The sequence below is a fragment of the Oncorhynchus clarkii genome, chromosome 27 (assembly GCF_045791955.1).
Source record: "Oncorhynchus clarkii lewisi isolate Uvic-CL-2024 chromosome 27, UVic_Ocla_1.0, whole genome shotgun sequence".
In the NCBI taxonomy this organism is placed as follows: Eukaryota; Metazoa; Chordata; class Actinopteri; order Salmoniformes; family Salmonidae; genus Oncorhynchus; species Oncorhynchus clarkii.
Genome location: NC_092173.1, coordinates 40,693,386 through 40,708,385, shown reverse-complemented (window position 1 = coordinate 40,708,385; position 15,000 = coordinate 40,693,386). Strand labels below are relative to the sequence as shown.

Sequence of the window (15,000 nt, the reverse complement as noted above, 5' to 3'; positions counted from 1 at the left end):
GAGGTGCACTAAGTTGTCACAGAGAGGAACTCAGCACTACACACACACACACACATAGAGAGAGAGAGAGACACACGCAGTCTTCGCTTCATCAGGAGAGGCCCCGTTGAGAAGAAGAGAGGATTTAGAGGATGACAGAAGCAACAGCTTTCACAGTGACAGCAGCACCTACAACTTCCTGTGATGGAGAGGTTAAGAGTAAGACAGAGAGAAGAAGAACAAAGTGAGCAAGGAGAGAGGATGACAGAGTAAGACAGAGAGAAGAAGAACAAAGAGAGTAAGGAGAGAGGATGACAGAGTAAGACAGAGAGGGAAAAGACAGGAAGCAGGAGTTAAGACAAGGTGCTCACTCTTCTGTCTGTCTCTCTCTCACCCTCTTTCTCTCTCCTAAACTCTCTCCACTTCTCACTGTCACACCCTCTCCTCCACCTACTTCTCCCCATCTCTCCCTCCTTCCCTCTGTCTCCTCTCAGTGTGGGCGTGTGTTTTCATTTCATGCATGGTGCTCAGCTGAGGGTGATGTAATTAAAGCCTATTATAGCCTGGGCCAGAGTGATGATGCTGATGAGGCTTTAAATTAGAGAGAGAACACTAATGGATGGCTCAAGTCACTATGGGTTAGGAGACACCAGGCTACAGTACAGTCTCAGTCTCTATCTGTCCTTCCTTCCTTCCTTCTTTCCTTCCTTCCTTCCTTCCTTCCTGCCTTCCTTCCTTCCTCCTTCCTTCCGTCCTTCCGTCCTTCCTTCCTTCCTTCCTTCCTTCCTTCCTTCCTTCCTTCCTTCCTTCCTTCCTTCCTTCCTTCCTTCCTTCCATCCTTCCTTCCTTCCTTCCTTCCTTCCTTCCTTCCTTCCTTCCTTCATTCCTTCATTCCATCCATCCTTCCTTCCTTCCTTCCTTCCTTCCTTCTCCCTCTCTCGCCTCTCTCTCCTTCCTTCTCTCTCTCCTTCTCTCACTCTCCTCTCTATTTCTCTCTTTCTCTCTCTCTCTCTTTCTCTCTCTCTCTCTCTCTCTCCCCTTTTTCTCTCTCTCTCCCCCTCAAGTTCCCTCTTTCACAGAACTGATGCAGGTCTTTATGACGTTATTCATGTGGCCATGTCTTTGACATCCTGTTTGTTATGATACAGCTGATGAAGGCTCGTGTGACATCTCTGTCGTGGCAGTTTGTTGTGTCATCTGACATTATTCTGGATCGTGACGAACCGCCTCATAGTCCTTAACCTCTTAGAGCTAATTCCCTACTTTTTTTCGCCCGAACACATACCCAAATCTAACAACCCAAATTTAACAGCCTGTAGCTCAGGCACAGAACCAAGGATATGCATATTCTTGGTACCATTTGAAAGAAAACACTCTGAAGTTTGTGTAAATGTGAATTGAATGTAGGAGAATATAACACAATAGATCTGGTTTAGATAATACAATGAAAAAAAAACATTTGTTTTTTATTTTTATTTTTGTATCATCTTTAAAATGAACAAGATAAAAAAATATATGTGAAAAACATAAGAGGGCAACAGTATTTTCCACCATAATTTGCAAATAAATTTATAAAAAATCTGGATTTTTTTCTCATTTTGTCTGTCATAGTTGGTGTACCTATGATGAAAATGTACAGGTCTCTCTCATCCTTTTAAGTGGGAGAACTTGCACAATTGGTGGCTGACTAAATACTTTTTTGCCCCACTGTATTTACAAATTTTCAATATTTGGAAGACCCTCAGTCCTCTATCAAATCACATGTATTTATAAAGCCCTTTGTACATCAGCTGATATCTCAAAGTGCTGTACAGAAACCCAGCCTAAAACCCCAAACAGCAAGCAATGCAGGTGTAGAAGCACGGTGGCTAGGAAAAACTCCCTAGAAAGGCCAAAACCTAGGAAGAAACCTAGAGAGGAACCAGGCTATGAGGGGTGGCCAGTCCTCTTCTGGCTGTGTCGGGTGGAGATTATAACAGAACATGGCTGAGATTTTCAAACGTTCATAGATGACCAGCAGGGTCAAATAATAACAATCACAGTAGTTGTAGAGGATGCAACAGGACAGCACCTCAATAGTAAATATGAACAGTTTAGGATTCCATAACCGCAGGCAGAACAGTTGAAAATGGAACAGCAGCAAGGCCAGGTGGACTGGGGACAGCAAGGAGTCATCATGCCAGGTAGTCCTGATGCATGGTCCTAGGGCTCAAATCCTCAGAGAGAGAGAAAGAGAGAATTAGAGAGAGCATACTTAAATTCACACAGGACACCGGATAAGACAGGAGAAGTACTCCAGATATAACCAACTGAGCCGAGCCCCCCGACACATAAACTACTGCAGCATAAATACTGGAGGCTGAGACAGGAGGGGTCAGGAGACACTGTTACCCCATCCAATGAGACCCCCGGACAGGGCCAAACAGGCAGGATATAACCCTACCCACTTTGCCAAAGCTCTACACAATATTGTGCTGCTGATGCCAGGTGCCATAGCAGTCTCTTTCTGCTGTAAAGCAGAGGGTCACCAAGCATGTGGTGCAGGTGATGGGGGACTTTATTTTGCAAAGAACACAGCGACGCCTACATGCTGTGCCCTTTTGGCCCTGAGGCACATCCATGCCTGCAGAAATACATTTGGGCAGATGAACACCACTTGTGGCAGGAGCTGGATGAATGTTACACTTCAATAGCGATATACTTCATATCCTTCATATCCTTCATATCCTTCCGGAATGAAACTTCAATAGCGAATGACTCACTTTACGCTGGAGCTTACTACATGGGTTGGTCTTGCAACACATAAACATGACCTATTGCCGTTTAGCTCAGCTCATTGGCTAAAATACAGTCAATCAACGAAACAGCGGGCAAATCATTGGTGCACAATGATGTCACTACTTGTTATCTTCAAATCGGTTTCTTTCAGTCAATACGTCCCACGAAATGACCCATCAGGTTTGATTGTGTTACAAACAAACCAGTTGATTGCAGTGAAACCAAACATGACTGGAAAAGTCTTGTTGTATTTACCTGGAATGTGTCATCGAAAATGGAATGAGACGGAATTCACGACACAAGCGGTTCACAAAATGTTTTGTGTTAGGCTATAAAAAACAGATTTTATCAAACAAAAGATCATTCATTGTGTAACAATGAGCATTGGTATTGCAAACAGACGAAGATCGTCAAAGGTAAACTATTTATTTTAATGCAGTTTGTGATTATGTTACACCTGTGCTGGTTGAAGTAGTTGTTTTTTATGGGGCTCTGTCCTCAGATAATCGCATCGTATTCTTTCGCAGAAAATCATTTTTTAAATCTAACAACGCAGTTGGATTAGCAAGATTCTCGGCTTTCGAAACATGTGAGACACTTGTATTTTCATGAATGTTTAATATGACTATTTATGTAGCAATCACCGTATGTTGTGGAATTTCAGCCCGCAACCGGGTTTCGTGCTCAGAGAGGTTAACAAAGACGGAGACAACTAAAGAAATATCAAACATATTTATTCAAGTAAATAGTGTAACCTGTCTAGGACTGGGGTTCCCCTTGCCAACAGCCAATGAAATTGCAGGGCGCCAAATACAAATCAACAGAAATCTCATAAATCGAATTTCTCAAACATACAAGTATTAGGCACCATTTTAAAAATAACATTCTCGTTAATCCAGCCACAGTGTCTGATTTAAAAAATGCTTTACAGCGAAAGCTCCACAGACCATTATGTTAGGTCACTACGCAGTTGGATTAGCAAGATTCTAGGCTTTCGATACATGTGAGACACTTGTATTTTCATTAATGTTTAATATGACTATTTATGTAGCGATCACCGTATGTTGTGGAATTTCAGCCCGCAACCAGGTTCCGTGCTCAGAGAGGTTAACAAAGACGGAGACAACTAAAGAAATATCAAACATATAACCCAGCCATTTTTCCAGCCAAAGAGAGGAGTCACAAAAAGCACAAATAGAGATGAAATTAATCACTAACCTTTGATGATCTTCATCAGATGACACTCATAGGACTTCATGTTACACAATACATGTATGTTTTGTTCGGTAAAGTTCATCTTTACAGTGAGGGAGAAAAGTATTTTATCCCCTGCTGATTTTGTACGTTTACCCGCTGATAAAGATTTGATCAGTCTATAACTTTAATGGTAGGTTTATTTGAATAGTGAGAGACAGAATAACTACAAAAAAATCCAGAAAAACGCTTGTCAAAAATGTTATAAATTTATTTGCATTAATGAGGGAAATAAGTATTTGACCTCTCTGCAAAACACGACTTAGTACTTGGTGTGTTGGTATATCCAAAAATCATATTTTACATTGGCGTGTTACGTTCAGTAGTTCCAAAACATGCAGTGATATTGCAGAGAGCCACATGAATTCACAGAAATACTCATTATAAATGTTTATGAAAATTCAAGTGTTATGCATGGAACTTTAGATACACTACTCCTTAATGCAACCGCTGTGTCAGATTTCAGAAAAACTTTACGGAAAAAGCATAATCTGAGAACGGCGCTCAGAGCCCAAACCATCCAAAATAAATATCTGCCATGTTGCGAAGTCAACATTAGTCATAAATAGCATTATAAATATTCACTTACCATTGATGATCTTCATCAGAATGCACTCCCAGGAATCAAAAAGTTATATAACAGGTCGAAGAAACTTGTCAAACTATGTACAGAATCAATCTTTAGGATGTTTTTATTATAAATGTTCCATAATGTTCCAACCGGAGAATTCCATTGTCTGTAGAAAAGCAATGGAACGAGAGCTACCTCTCACGTGAAAGCACGTGACTGAGAACTAGGCTGTAGGCAGACCCCTTAGTCAAACAGCTCCCATCCGGCCTCCCTTCACATGAGCAGCCTGAAACAGCGTTCTAAAGACGGTTCACATCTAGTGGAAGCCTTAGGAAGTGCAAAATAACCCATATCCCACTGTGTATTCGGTAGGGGTGAGTTCAAAAACTACACACCTCAGATTTCCCACTTCCTGTTTGGATTTTTTCAAACAGTTTTAGAAACTTCAGAGGGTTTTCTATCCAATAAGAATATACATAAATTAGCATCTGGGACAGTGTAGGAGGCAGTTCACTCTGGGCACGCTATTCATCCAAAAGTGAAAATGAAAATTCCCAAAGAAGGTAAGGGAGTAGTTGTGTGAGTGGTGATAATGAGGGGTGTTGAGAAGTGCCTAAAGAAATTAACACACAGAAGCCCCAAATGCCACAACCAAAAACAACAGTGTGTCTGAGTGCAGAGAGTCTCCTCCATGTATGGAGGAAAGGTGTATTTATTCCGAGCCCAGGAGTGTCCCATTTAGGAAAACAAGAACAAGGAGACAGAATTGCCCCCCCCCCCCCCCCCCATTGAACCACCAAGGACCCCGGAACACCACACCAACCAACCAAAACAATACACATTTAAATATTCAACAAAATATACATAAACAAAAATCAAATCCTGCCCCAGCCAAACCCGTCCTCCCCAGACCCCAGCCAACCTCGTCCTCCCCAGACCTCAGCCGAGCTCGTCCTCCCCAGACCCCAGCCAACCTCGTCCTCCCCAGACCTCAGCCAACCTCGTCCTCCCCAGACCTCAGTCAACCTCGTCCTCCCCAGACCCCAGCCAACCTCGTCCTCCCCAGACCCCAGCCAACCTCATCCTCCCCAGACCCCAGCCAACCTCGTCCTCCCCAGACCCCAGCCAACCTCATCCTCCCCAGACCTCAGCCAACCTCATCCTCCCCAGACCCCAGCCAACCTCATCCTCCCCAGACCCCAGCCAAACCCGTCCTCCCCAGACCCCAGCCAACCTCGTCCTCCCCAGACCTCAGCCAACCTCGTCCTCCCCAGACCTCAACCAACCTCGTCCTCCCCAGACCTCAGCAGCGTTTAAGAGGGATGGAAAAAACAAGGACAGCAGGGAACAGAAGACAAGAGCGACAGGACAACAGGACAACACAAAACACCCAGGCTAACTTGCTCTTACTGCAGATAGAGAACAACAGACTGGCTCCCAGGCTAACTCTTTCTGTCTCCCTTTCTCTGTTCTCTTGTTCTGTCTTTCTCTCTTTCTGTCTCCCTTTCTCTAAGTCTTGTTCTTTCTCTATCTGTATTTTACTCCTCTTCACTCCTCACCTAAGATAGTCCGCATAGTCCCATGTAGATGCTCTGCAGATGGTCATACCTTCAACAAACTGTTGATAAGGAACTGACTATCTGTTGTTAGCGGGTGATGTTACTCTTCAATAACACAGACCCCAAGACAAATCAGGGGGGGGGGGTTTATTCAAAGAGGACAAATCATAATCACTGTTATGCTGAGAGTTAGATGTTCATTCTCCCCTGTCCTCAGTGATTCTCTCCGCAAGACAAAGGGACAGGATGTAATTTTATAACCCAACTCTAGCCTGTGGTTGACCAATTAGAACTCCTTGCAATACAACTTGGCCAATGGCCAAATAACAAGTATCCTGTTTCAGGCTCAATGCCTAGACAAATTCCTCCCATGTCTCTGACCCATTGATAATTCCTTTCGTATTCCAGAAAAAAACACTATTTCCATTGATCATTAATTCCCTCTTGACCTTTAGTCCTCCGCATTGTGTATTTATTTTCAAAATATTCATACACTGTTGATGAGCAACTAATTGCTATGGTTACGATTAGGGTTTGGGTAAGGTTAAGAACAAGGTTTAAAATAAGGGTTAGGCTGAGGGTTAAGGTTAGGATAATGGTTAAGGTTAGGGTTAGGGCTAGGGTTAGTAGATAGTTAGTTGAAATGTTACTGAGCTACTACAGATGGGCTATTCAAATGAAGTGTTACCTTTGTCCTCTAAGACTGGTTGAATATCTCCGACATCTTTTAACACCGATATTGTCTCCCTACAGCCGGTCCCCATGTTCTCTGTGACGCCCAGCCTTGCCTCTAATGCCAGTGCTGCCGTGGCCGCTGCGTTTAACCCCTACCTGGGCCCGGTGTCGCCCGGCCTGATGCCCACTGAGATCATGTCCAGCGCCCCGGTCCTGGTGACCAGTAACCCCAACGTCTCCATGCCCTCTGCTGCTGCTGCTGCCGCTGCACAGAAACTCATGAGGACAGACAGACTGGAGGTGAGTAGTTAAAATAATTACACATAAACACTGACTCAACCTGCTGTTCTTCTCTGCACTCTAGCACTTGATTTATCAAAAACACAACTCGCACGGTTTTCCAAATCTATCATCTCTGTTATTGAGTGCCAGGCTGGCAACTGGCAGTCAATGAGGACTGAATATCTTTCACCAAAGTCGATTTTCTATTCTGGGCTTGTGTCTTTTACATTACTAAAGGGCAGAGTTGAAAAGTGATGCGTAAACAGTTACATTATGTATCTAATACACAGCAGTCTGTTGCAGTAACTAAACCTCTGGTACCATAATATATTCATGATGTGTCAGTCTGTTACAGTAACTAAACCTCTGGTACCATAATATATTCATGATGTGTCAGTCTGTTACAGTAACTAAATCTCTGTTACCGTAATATAGTAATAATTATCAGTCTGTTACAGTAACTAAATCTCTGTTACATTAATATAGTAATAATGTATCAGTCTGTTACAGTAACTAACCCTCTGGTACCGTAATATATTCATGATGTGTCAGTCTGTTACAGTAACTAAACCTCTGTTATCGTAATGTAGTCATTAGACTTATTAAGGAAACAGAGGGATGCAAATCAGCATAACTATCGCTTCCCACACATCATTAGCCCTGTCATTATCACTCACACACACACACTGACACACAAACATACAGGCACACATACACACACACACTCTCACACACACACTGACACACACACACATACTGGCACACACACACACACACACACACACACACACATACACACACACACTCTCACACACACACTGACACACACATAAATACTGGCACACACACACACACACACACACACACACACACACACACACACACACACACACACACACCACACACTGGCACACACACACATACTGGCACACACACCACACGCTAGCACACACACGTACTCACACACTGGCGCAAAACACACACTTATGGTAGTCCATCGTCTCCGATGACGACTTCCACATCTGAGTTAACAGAGAGTCCAATCCGTGATCCACAAACTTTAATGCAGATGGGTCCTATATAGTCTGTGTTGGCGGGGGCAGACATGGTTGTCTCCTGAGCTGTTCTTGCTGTCTCTTGTGCTCCTCTCCTCGTCCTACCTCTTTACACCGTTCTGGCAGAGCTGCCTCCAGGTGGAACTGTTGGCAGCGGCCTCCTCTAGGTCTTGTGGGATTGATGTTGCACTTCTTCAGCAACGTTCCTCGATGGCCCCCCCTACAGACCGCAGGCCAGGGTGTAGCTGGCCCCCCCTACAGACCGCAGGCCAGGGTGGAGCTGCCCCCACTAGACTGCGGTTTGTAGGGGGGGGGGGGGGGCAGCTACACCCTGGCCTGCGGTCTGTAGGGGGGGCCAGCTACACCCTGGCCTGCGGCTGTAGGGGGGGCAGCTACACCTTGGCCTGCGGTCTGTAGGGGGGGGGGGGGCAGCTACACCCTGGCCTGCGGTCTGTAGGGGGGGCCAGCTACACCCTGGCCTGCGGTCTGTAGGGGGGGCCAGCTACACCTTGGCCTGATACTCCTGCAGTTTGTGCTGGGTGACCATGGCCTCCATACTCGTACAGTTGCTATTTGGTGACCATGGCCTCCATACTCTTCTAGTTGGTGCTGGGTGACCATGGCCTCCATACTCTTACAGTTGGTGCTTGGTGACCAGGGCCTCCATACTCTTACAGTTGGTGCTGGGTGACCATGGCCTCCATACTCTTACAGTTGGTGCTGGGTGACCATGGCCTCCATACTCTTACAGTTGGTGCTGGGTGACCATGGCCTCCATACTCTTACAGTTGGTGCTGGGTGACCATGGCCTCCATACTTTTACAGTTGGTGCTTGGTGACCATGGCCTCCATACTCTTACAGTTGCTATTTGGTGACCATGGCCTCCATACCTCCACAGTTTTAAGAAAAATAAATATAAAAAATAATTTAGAAGCAACAAAGAACAAAGTCAAAGTACAAGGTACAAAGTCAATGTACAAAGTCAATGTGTGGGGTAGTTGAGGTAATACGTACAGTTGAAGTCGGAAGTTTACATTCACCTTAGCCAAATACATTTAAACTCAGTTTATCACAATTCCTGACATTTAATCCTAGTAGAAATTCCCTGTCTTAGGTCAGTTAGGATCACCACTTATTTTAAGAATGTGAAATGTCAGAATAATATTAGAGAGAATTATTTATTTCAGCTTTCACTTCTTTCATCACATTCTTACTGGGTCAGAAGTTTACATACACGCAATTAGCATTTGGTAGCATTGCCTTAAATTGTTTTACTTGGGTCACAAGTTTAAGGTAGCCTTCCACAAGCTTCCCACAATAAATTGGGTGAATTTTGGCCCATTCCTCCTGATAGAGCTGGTGTAACTGAGTCAGGTTTGTAGGTCTCCTTGCTCGCACACGCTTTTTCAGTTCTGCCCACAAATGTTCTATGGGGTTGAGGTCAGGGCTTTGTGATGGCCACTCCAATACCTTGACTCTGTTGTCCTTAAGCCATGTAGTATGGAATGCTCCAATGTAAACTCAGATTTTCTGATATAAATATGAACTTTATCAAACAAAACATGCATGTATTGTGTAACATGAAGTCCTATCATCTGATGAAGATTATCAAAAGGTTAGTGATTCATGTTATCTCTATATGTGCGTTTTCTCTCTCTCTCTTTGGCTGGTAAAATTGGCTGTGTATTTTAGTGAGTTGTTGGTGAGCTAACATAATCGTTTGTGGTGCTTTCCCCGTAAATCATTTTTGAAATCGGACACTGTGGTGGGATTAACAACAAGACTACCTTGAAAACGATATAAAATACATGTATGTCTGAGGAACTTTAATTATGAGATTTCAGTTCTTTTGAATATGGCGCCCTGTACTATCACTGGTTGTTGTTATATCGCTCCCGGTAACGGGATCTCAGCCATAAGAAGTTAAAGGTCTTACTCACATCAGCTACGAAGAGCATGATCACACAGTCGTCTGGAACAGCTGGTGCTCTCATGCATGCAGTGTTGCTTGCCTCGAAGCGAGCATAGAAGTTATTCAGCTCGTCTGGTAGGCTTGTGTCACTGGGCAGCTCACAGCTGTAATTCCCTTTATAATCTGTAATAGTTTCCAAGCCCTGCCCCATAATTCAATTTTAGCCCTGTATTGACACTTTGCCTCTATGATTCATTAGAGGGCATAGCGGGAATTCTTATAAGCCTCCGGGTTAGAGTCCTGATCCTTGAAAGCGGCAGGTCTACCCTTTAGCTCCATGCAGATTTTGCCTGTAATTCATGGCTTCTCATTGGGGTATTACGTAAGGTCACTGTGGGGACAACGTCATCGATGCGCTTGTTGATGAAGCCAGTGACCGATGTGGTGTACTCCTCAATGCTGTCGGAAGAATCGCGGGACATATTCCAGTCTGTGCTAGCAAAACAGTCCTGTAGTTTAGCATCTGTGTCCTCTGATCACTTCCTCAATAGAGTTTTTTCCCGTCTGGTTGCACTTTTAACATGCTGGTAGAAATGAGGTCAAACACATTTACGTTTCCCTGCATTAAAGTCCCCGGCCACTAGGAGCCTCTGGATGATAATTTTCCTGTTTGCTTATGGCCTTTATACAGCTCGTTGAGTGTGGTCTTAGTGCCAGCATCGGTTTGTGGCGCTAAATAGACCACTACCAAAAATATGGATGAGAAAACTCTCTTGGTAAATAATGTGGTCTACAGCTTCTCATGAGATACTCTACCTCAGGGGAGCAATAATAATATTAAATTTCGCACACCAGCTGTTATTTACATATAGACACAGACCGCCAACCCTAGTCCTACAGGCAGCTGTTCTATCTTGCCGATTGACCGAAAACCAGCTGTATGTTATTCATGTCGTTGTTCAGCCACGACTCGGTGAAACATACCTATTACAGTTTTTAATGTTGTGTTGGTAGGATATCCTTGATCGGGGCTCATCCATTTTGTTATCCAATGATTGGCTAAAAGGACTGATGGTAGAGGGGGTTTACTCATTCGCCTGTGATGTCTCAGAAGGCAGCCCGACCTCCATCCCCTATATCTCCATCTTTTCTTCACGCAAATGATGGGGATGTGGACCCGTTCCCGAGAAAGCCGTATATTCTTCACGTCGGAATCGTTAAAGAAAAAATCTTCATCCAGTTCGAAGTGAGTAATCGGTGTTCTGATGTCCAGACGCTCTTTTCGGTCATAAGTGACGGGAGCAGCAACATTATGTACAAAATAAGTTTAAAAAAACAAGTTACAAACAAAATGAACAAAATAGCACAGCTGGTTACGAGCACGTAAAACGGCAGCCATCCCCTCCAGCGCCATTCTTTCTTTCTTACTGTTTGATACTTGTTAAGGTGAAGTCAGGTGCAAGAGAGCAGAGTAGAGTAAACAGGTGCACTTTTATTCCATTCAACAATGGACACAAAAAAATGACATAAGTGCCCAAAAACACAGAACATGAACTATAAAAGTATCGCGCGTGAACATACACCGTTTAACAATGAACACACAAAGACATGATGGGGAACAGAGGACTAAATACATGTAGATTGATTGGGGAATGAAAACCAGGTGTGTATGGAACAAGACAAAACAAATGGAATATGAAAAATGGAGCGGCGATGGCTAGAAAGCCGGTGACGTCGATCGCCGAACGAACAAGGAGAGGAGCCGACTTCGGCGGAAGTCGTGACAATACTGGAGTTTAGCCAGTATCATACGGCATTCTGCACCCCTCATGGGACGTGTCAGCAGGACGTGTCATGTAGTCCATCAGGCGCCAGTGTTTGGAGCGTGGGTGCATCCATGATGTTTTATATTTGTTCTTCTGCTGGAACAAGGTGTTTGTGACAATGAGGTCATGCTCGACACATAGAGTTAGCAGTCTTATGCCGTTCTCATTGACCTGGCCAACACCATTAGTCCGGTTTCCGGTTGATGGCTTCACCGAGGTCAGAAGTGGATACCTGCCCAAAGGAAGTTATTTTTATTTTATTTATTTTTTTGAATTTTACCCCTTTTTCTCCCCAATTTCGTAGTATCCAATTGTTGTAGTAGCTACTATCTTGTCTCATCGCTACAACTCCCGTACGGGCTCGGGAGAGACAAAGGTTGAAAGTAATGCGTCCTCCGATACACAACCAACCAAGCCGCTGCTTCTTTAACACAGCGCACATCCAACCCGGAAGCCAGCCGCACCAATGCGCCGGAGGAAACACCGTGCACCTGGCCACCTTGGCTAGCGTACACTGCGCCCAGCCCGCCACAGGAGTCGCTGGTGCGCGATGAGACAAGGACACCCCTACCGACCAAGCCCTCCCTAACCCGGCAAAGGAAGTTATTTAAAGTTCCGCTGAGGCTGCGCAATTCCCAACAGCACTACTTCACTGTAGGAAGGTGAAATTTCAGTGGCAAGAGGGGAAAGGGGAAATCCACAATTTCCAGTATCTTCCACAGCTGCAGGAGGCTGCCGAAACCCCAGTCTGTTGGCGTCTGCCTACCGTGCGTCGCCAGCATGCTGACTTTCTTTCAAGATGTGCTCTCCTAGCCTTTGTCGTAGCAGACTAAACCCCAAGGCAGCGGGACAGTGGTTGATGGCAGCCAGGTGTGCCTGTAAAGGACCATCTCTGGGGCCCACTGCTGCTCCGGGATCCCCTGCTGGTTAGCCTGGAGTTTCAAGAGAACCAGTTAACTTGTACCACCGCAAGGAGGCCCGACAGGAGTCTTGGTCGTGGAGAAGCTTTGTACCAGCAAGGGGAGACTTGTGCATGAAGCTGCTCCCCAATTCACCACAAGGGCTAGCCGGCGGCAGCGAGCTGTAAGCGAGTGTATGAAAGTGTTAGGAATTTTATGAACAATGACTAAACAATATCTACATTTTAAATAGAACTATAACTAATTAAACTCTACTTGTTTTATTATATCTGATTAATAAATACCATTCCAGCTTTGTTGGGGAGGAAATGGATTGTGGGTTTTAAGTAAGCAGAAAGGATCGTGAACCTATGGTTGAACCGACTCAACTTAGCTCTGGGATGTTTAGATAAGGCAGTGAGTGTCTCCCCAGATTTTCCATGATCTGGAACTGTCTGCTGAATATTGATAGATGAAGATTTCAGAAGTTTAATCTTGATTTAACTGTGTGTCTGGAGTGAGCGAGCGAGGGGGTGGGAATAAACTCTTGAACCTGTTGGGTCCTGGTCGATAGGAGGAAGGACATTTTATAACCTATGACATCATATGTTGTATATAAACTGTTGTTCGTGGTTTCATGGCAGCGAGCTCCGAGAATAAATACTATTATCTAATTTTGATAAGACTGGTCTCTGTCTATTTTATGCAAATGGGAATCTTACAAATTCTCATAAAATAGACTAAGTTAATTTATAGGAATTATGAAATGACTTTAACAGAAAGCAACTGGCATGCAACTAACCTCTACCTACTACTGCACTAGATGCATGCATCCAGAAGTTTCACACACACACACACACGCAGACACAGACACACACACGAAGACAAGCACACACACACACAGACACACACACACACACGAAGACAAACACACACACACACGCAGACACAGACACACACACGCAGACACAGACACACACACACACGCAGACACAGACACACACACACACGAAGACACAGACACACACACACACGAAGACACACACACACACGCAGACACAGACACACACACGCATGCAGACACAGACACACACACACACATGCAGACACAGACACACACACACACGAAGACACAGACACACACACACACGAAGACACACACACACACACGCAGACACAGACACACACACGCAGACACAGACACACACACACACGCAGACACAGACACATACACACACGAAGACACAGACACACACACACACGCAGACACAGACACATACACACACGAAGACACAGACACCTGATATATCAGGTCTTATGGTGTATAAGACCTGATATATCACCCTTGTGTATTCTTCCAATGGAGCTTTAATTCTCCAATCAGAGTCATCACTTATTAGAAAACCTGATGTTCACCTGTGATTCTCAGGGTTCACTGCAAGACAATAGTTATTCATTGGGCAGTAAGTCAATCTCATGCATTATGTAGCGGTGCCTTGGATGCACTAGTAGCCAGATAATAACAAAAGAAAATCATTGCGACCAGTTCAGAGAGGAGAGGAGAAGGGGAGGCTGGGGAGATGGAGAGAAAGGACGGGAATGAAGGGGAGGGGGGTATGATCGTTGGGAAGGTGATGTTGGGAACAGGACTCAGTAAAGTGTGTTTAATTAACAAAGGTGTTGCGGAGGAAGTCTCAGGGCGAGTGGACAACTCTGTGAACGAGGGAAGTGTTCAATAACAGGAAAGAAAGATGGAAAATCAATGCCCAGCAGGCCAGTTAAGGTCTAATGGAAAGGAGAGGGAGAGGAGAGGATGATGCAGGGGGGAGGAAGGGGAGTGGAGGAGCAATTTGGATTTCACTAACTAGGGGTGATTTCACTGACGAAGGGGGATTTCACTGATGAGGGTTTGAATTCACTGATGAGGGCTGATTTCACTGACCAAGGGAGGGGCGGGGGGGGGGGGGGGGGGGGGTTATACATGGAAATAGAGAGGGAGGGAGGGGTATAAACTGATATGCATACACATTCTGGCCAATCCCTGATTAGTTAGATTCCATAAGGAAATATGCTGTTGCCTCAGTATTCCCACCCACTATTAGTGTTACAGTACTTTATTGAGCCACACCACTCTCCAACCTCATTGGCTAAGAAGTGGGTTTGCTAAAAAAATACCCTTCAGGGGCATACATATTTTAGTCTCTATCAT

General features: G+C 44.7%; 1 protein-coding gene across 9 annotated transcripts in view; it reads left to right on the top strand.

Annotated features, from left to right (window-relative positions):
* The window catches only part of LOC139385588 (muscleblind-like protein 1), a 150,688-nt gene that overhangs the window by 110,080 nt on the left and 25,608 nt on the right, over positions 1 to 15,000 (top strand). For all 9 annotated transcript variants that reach the window (XM_071130783.1, XM_071130782.1, XM_071130780.1 and 6 more), the window contains one exon: positions 6,895 to 7,116. In XM_071130783.1, the coding sequence (XP_070986884.1) occupies positions 6,895 to 7,116 (222 nt within the window). The remainder of the gene's footprint in view (positions 1 to 6,894; positions 7,117 to 15,000) is intronic.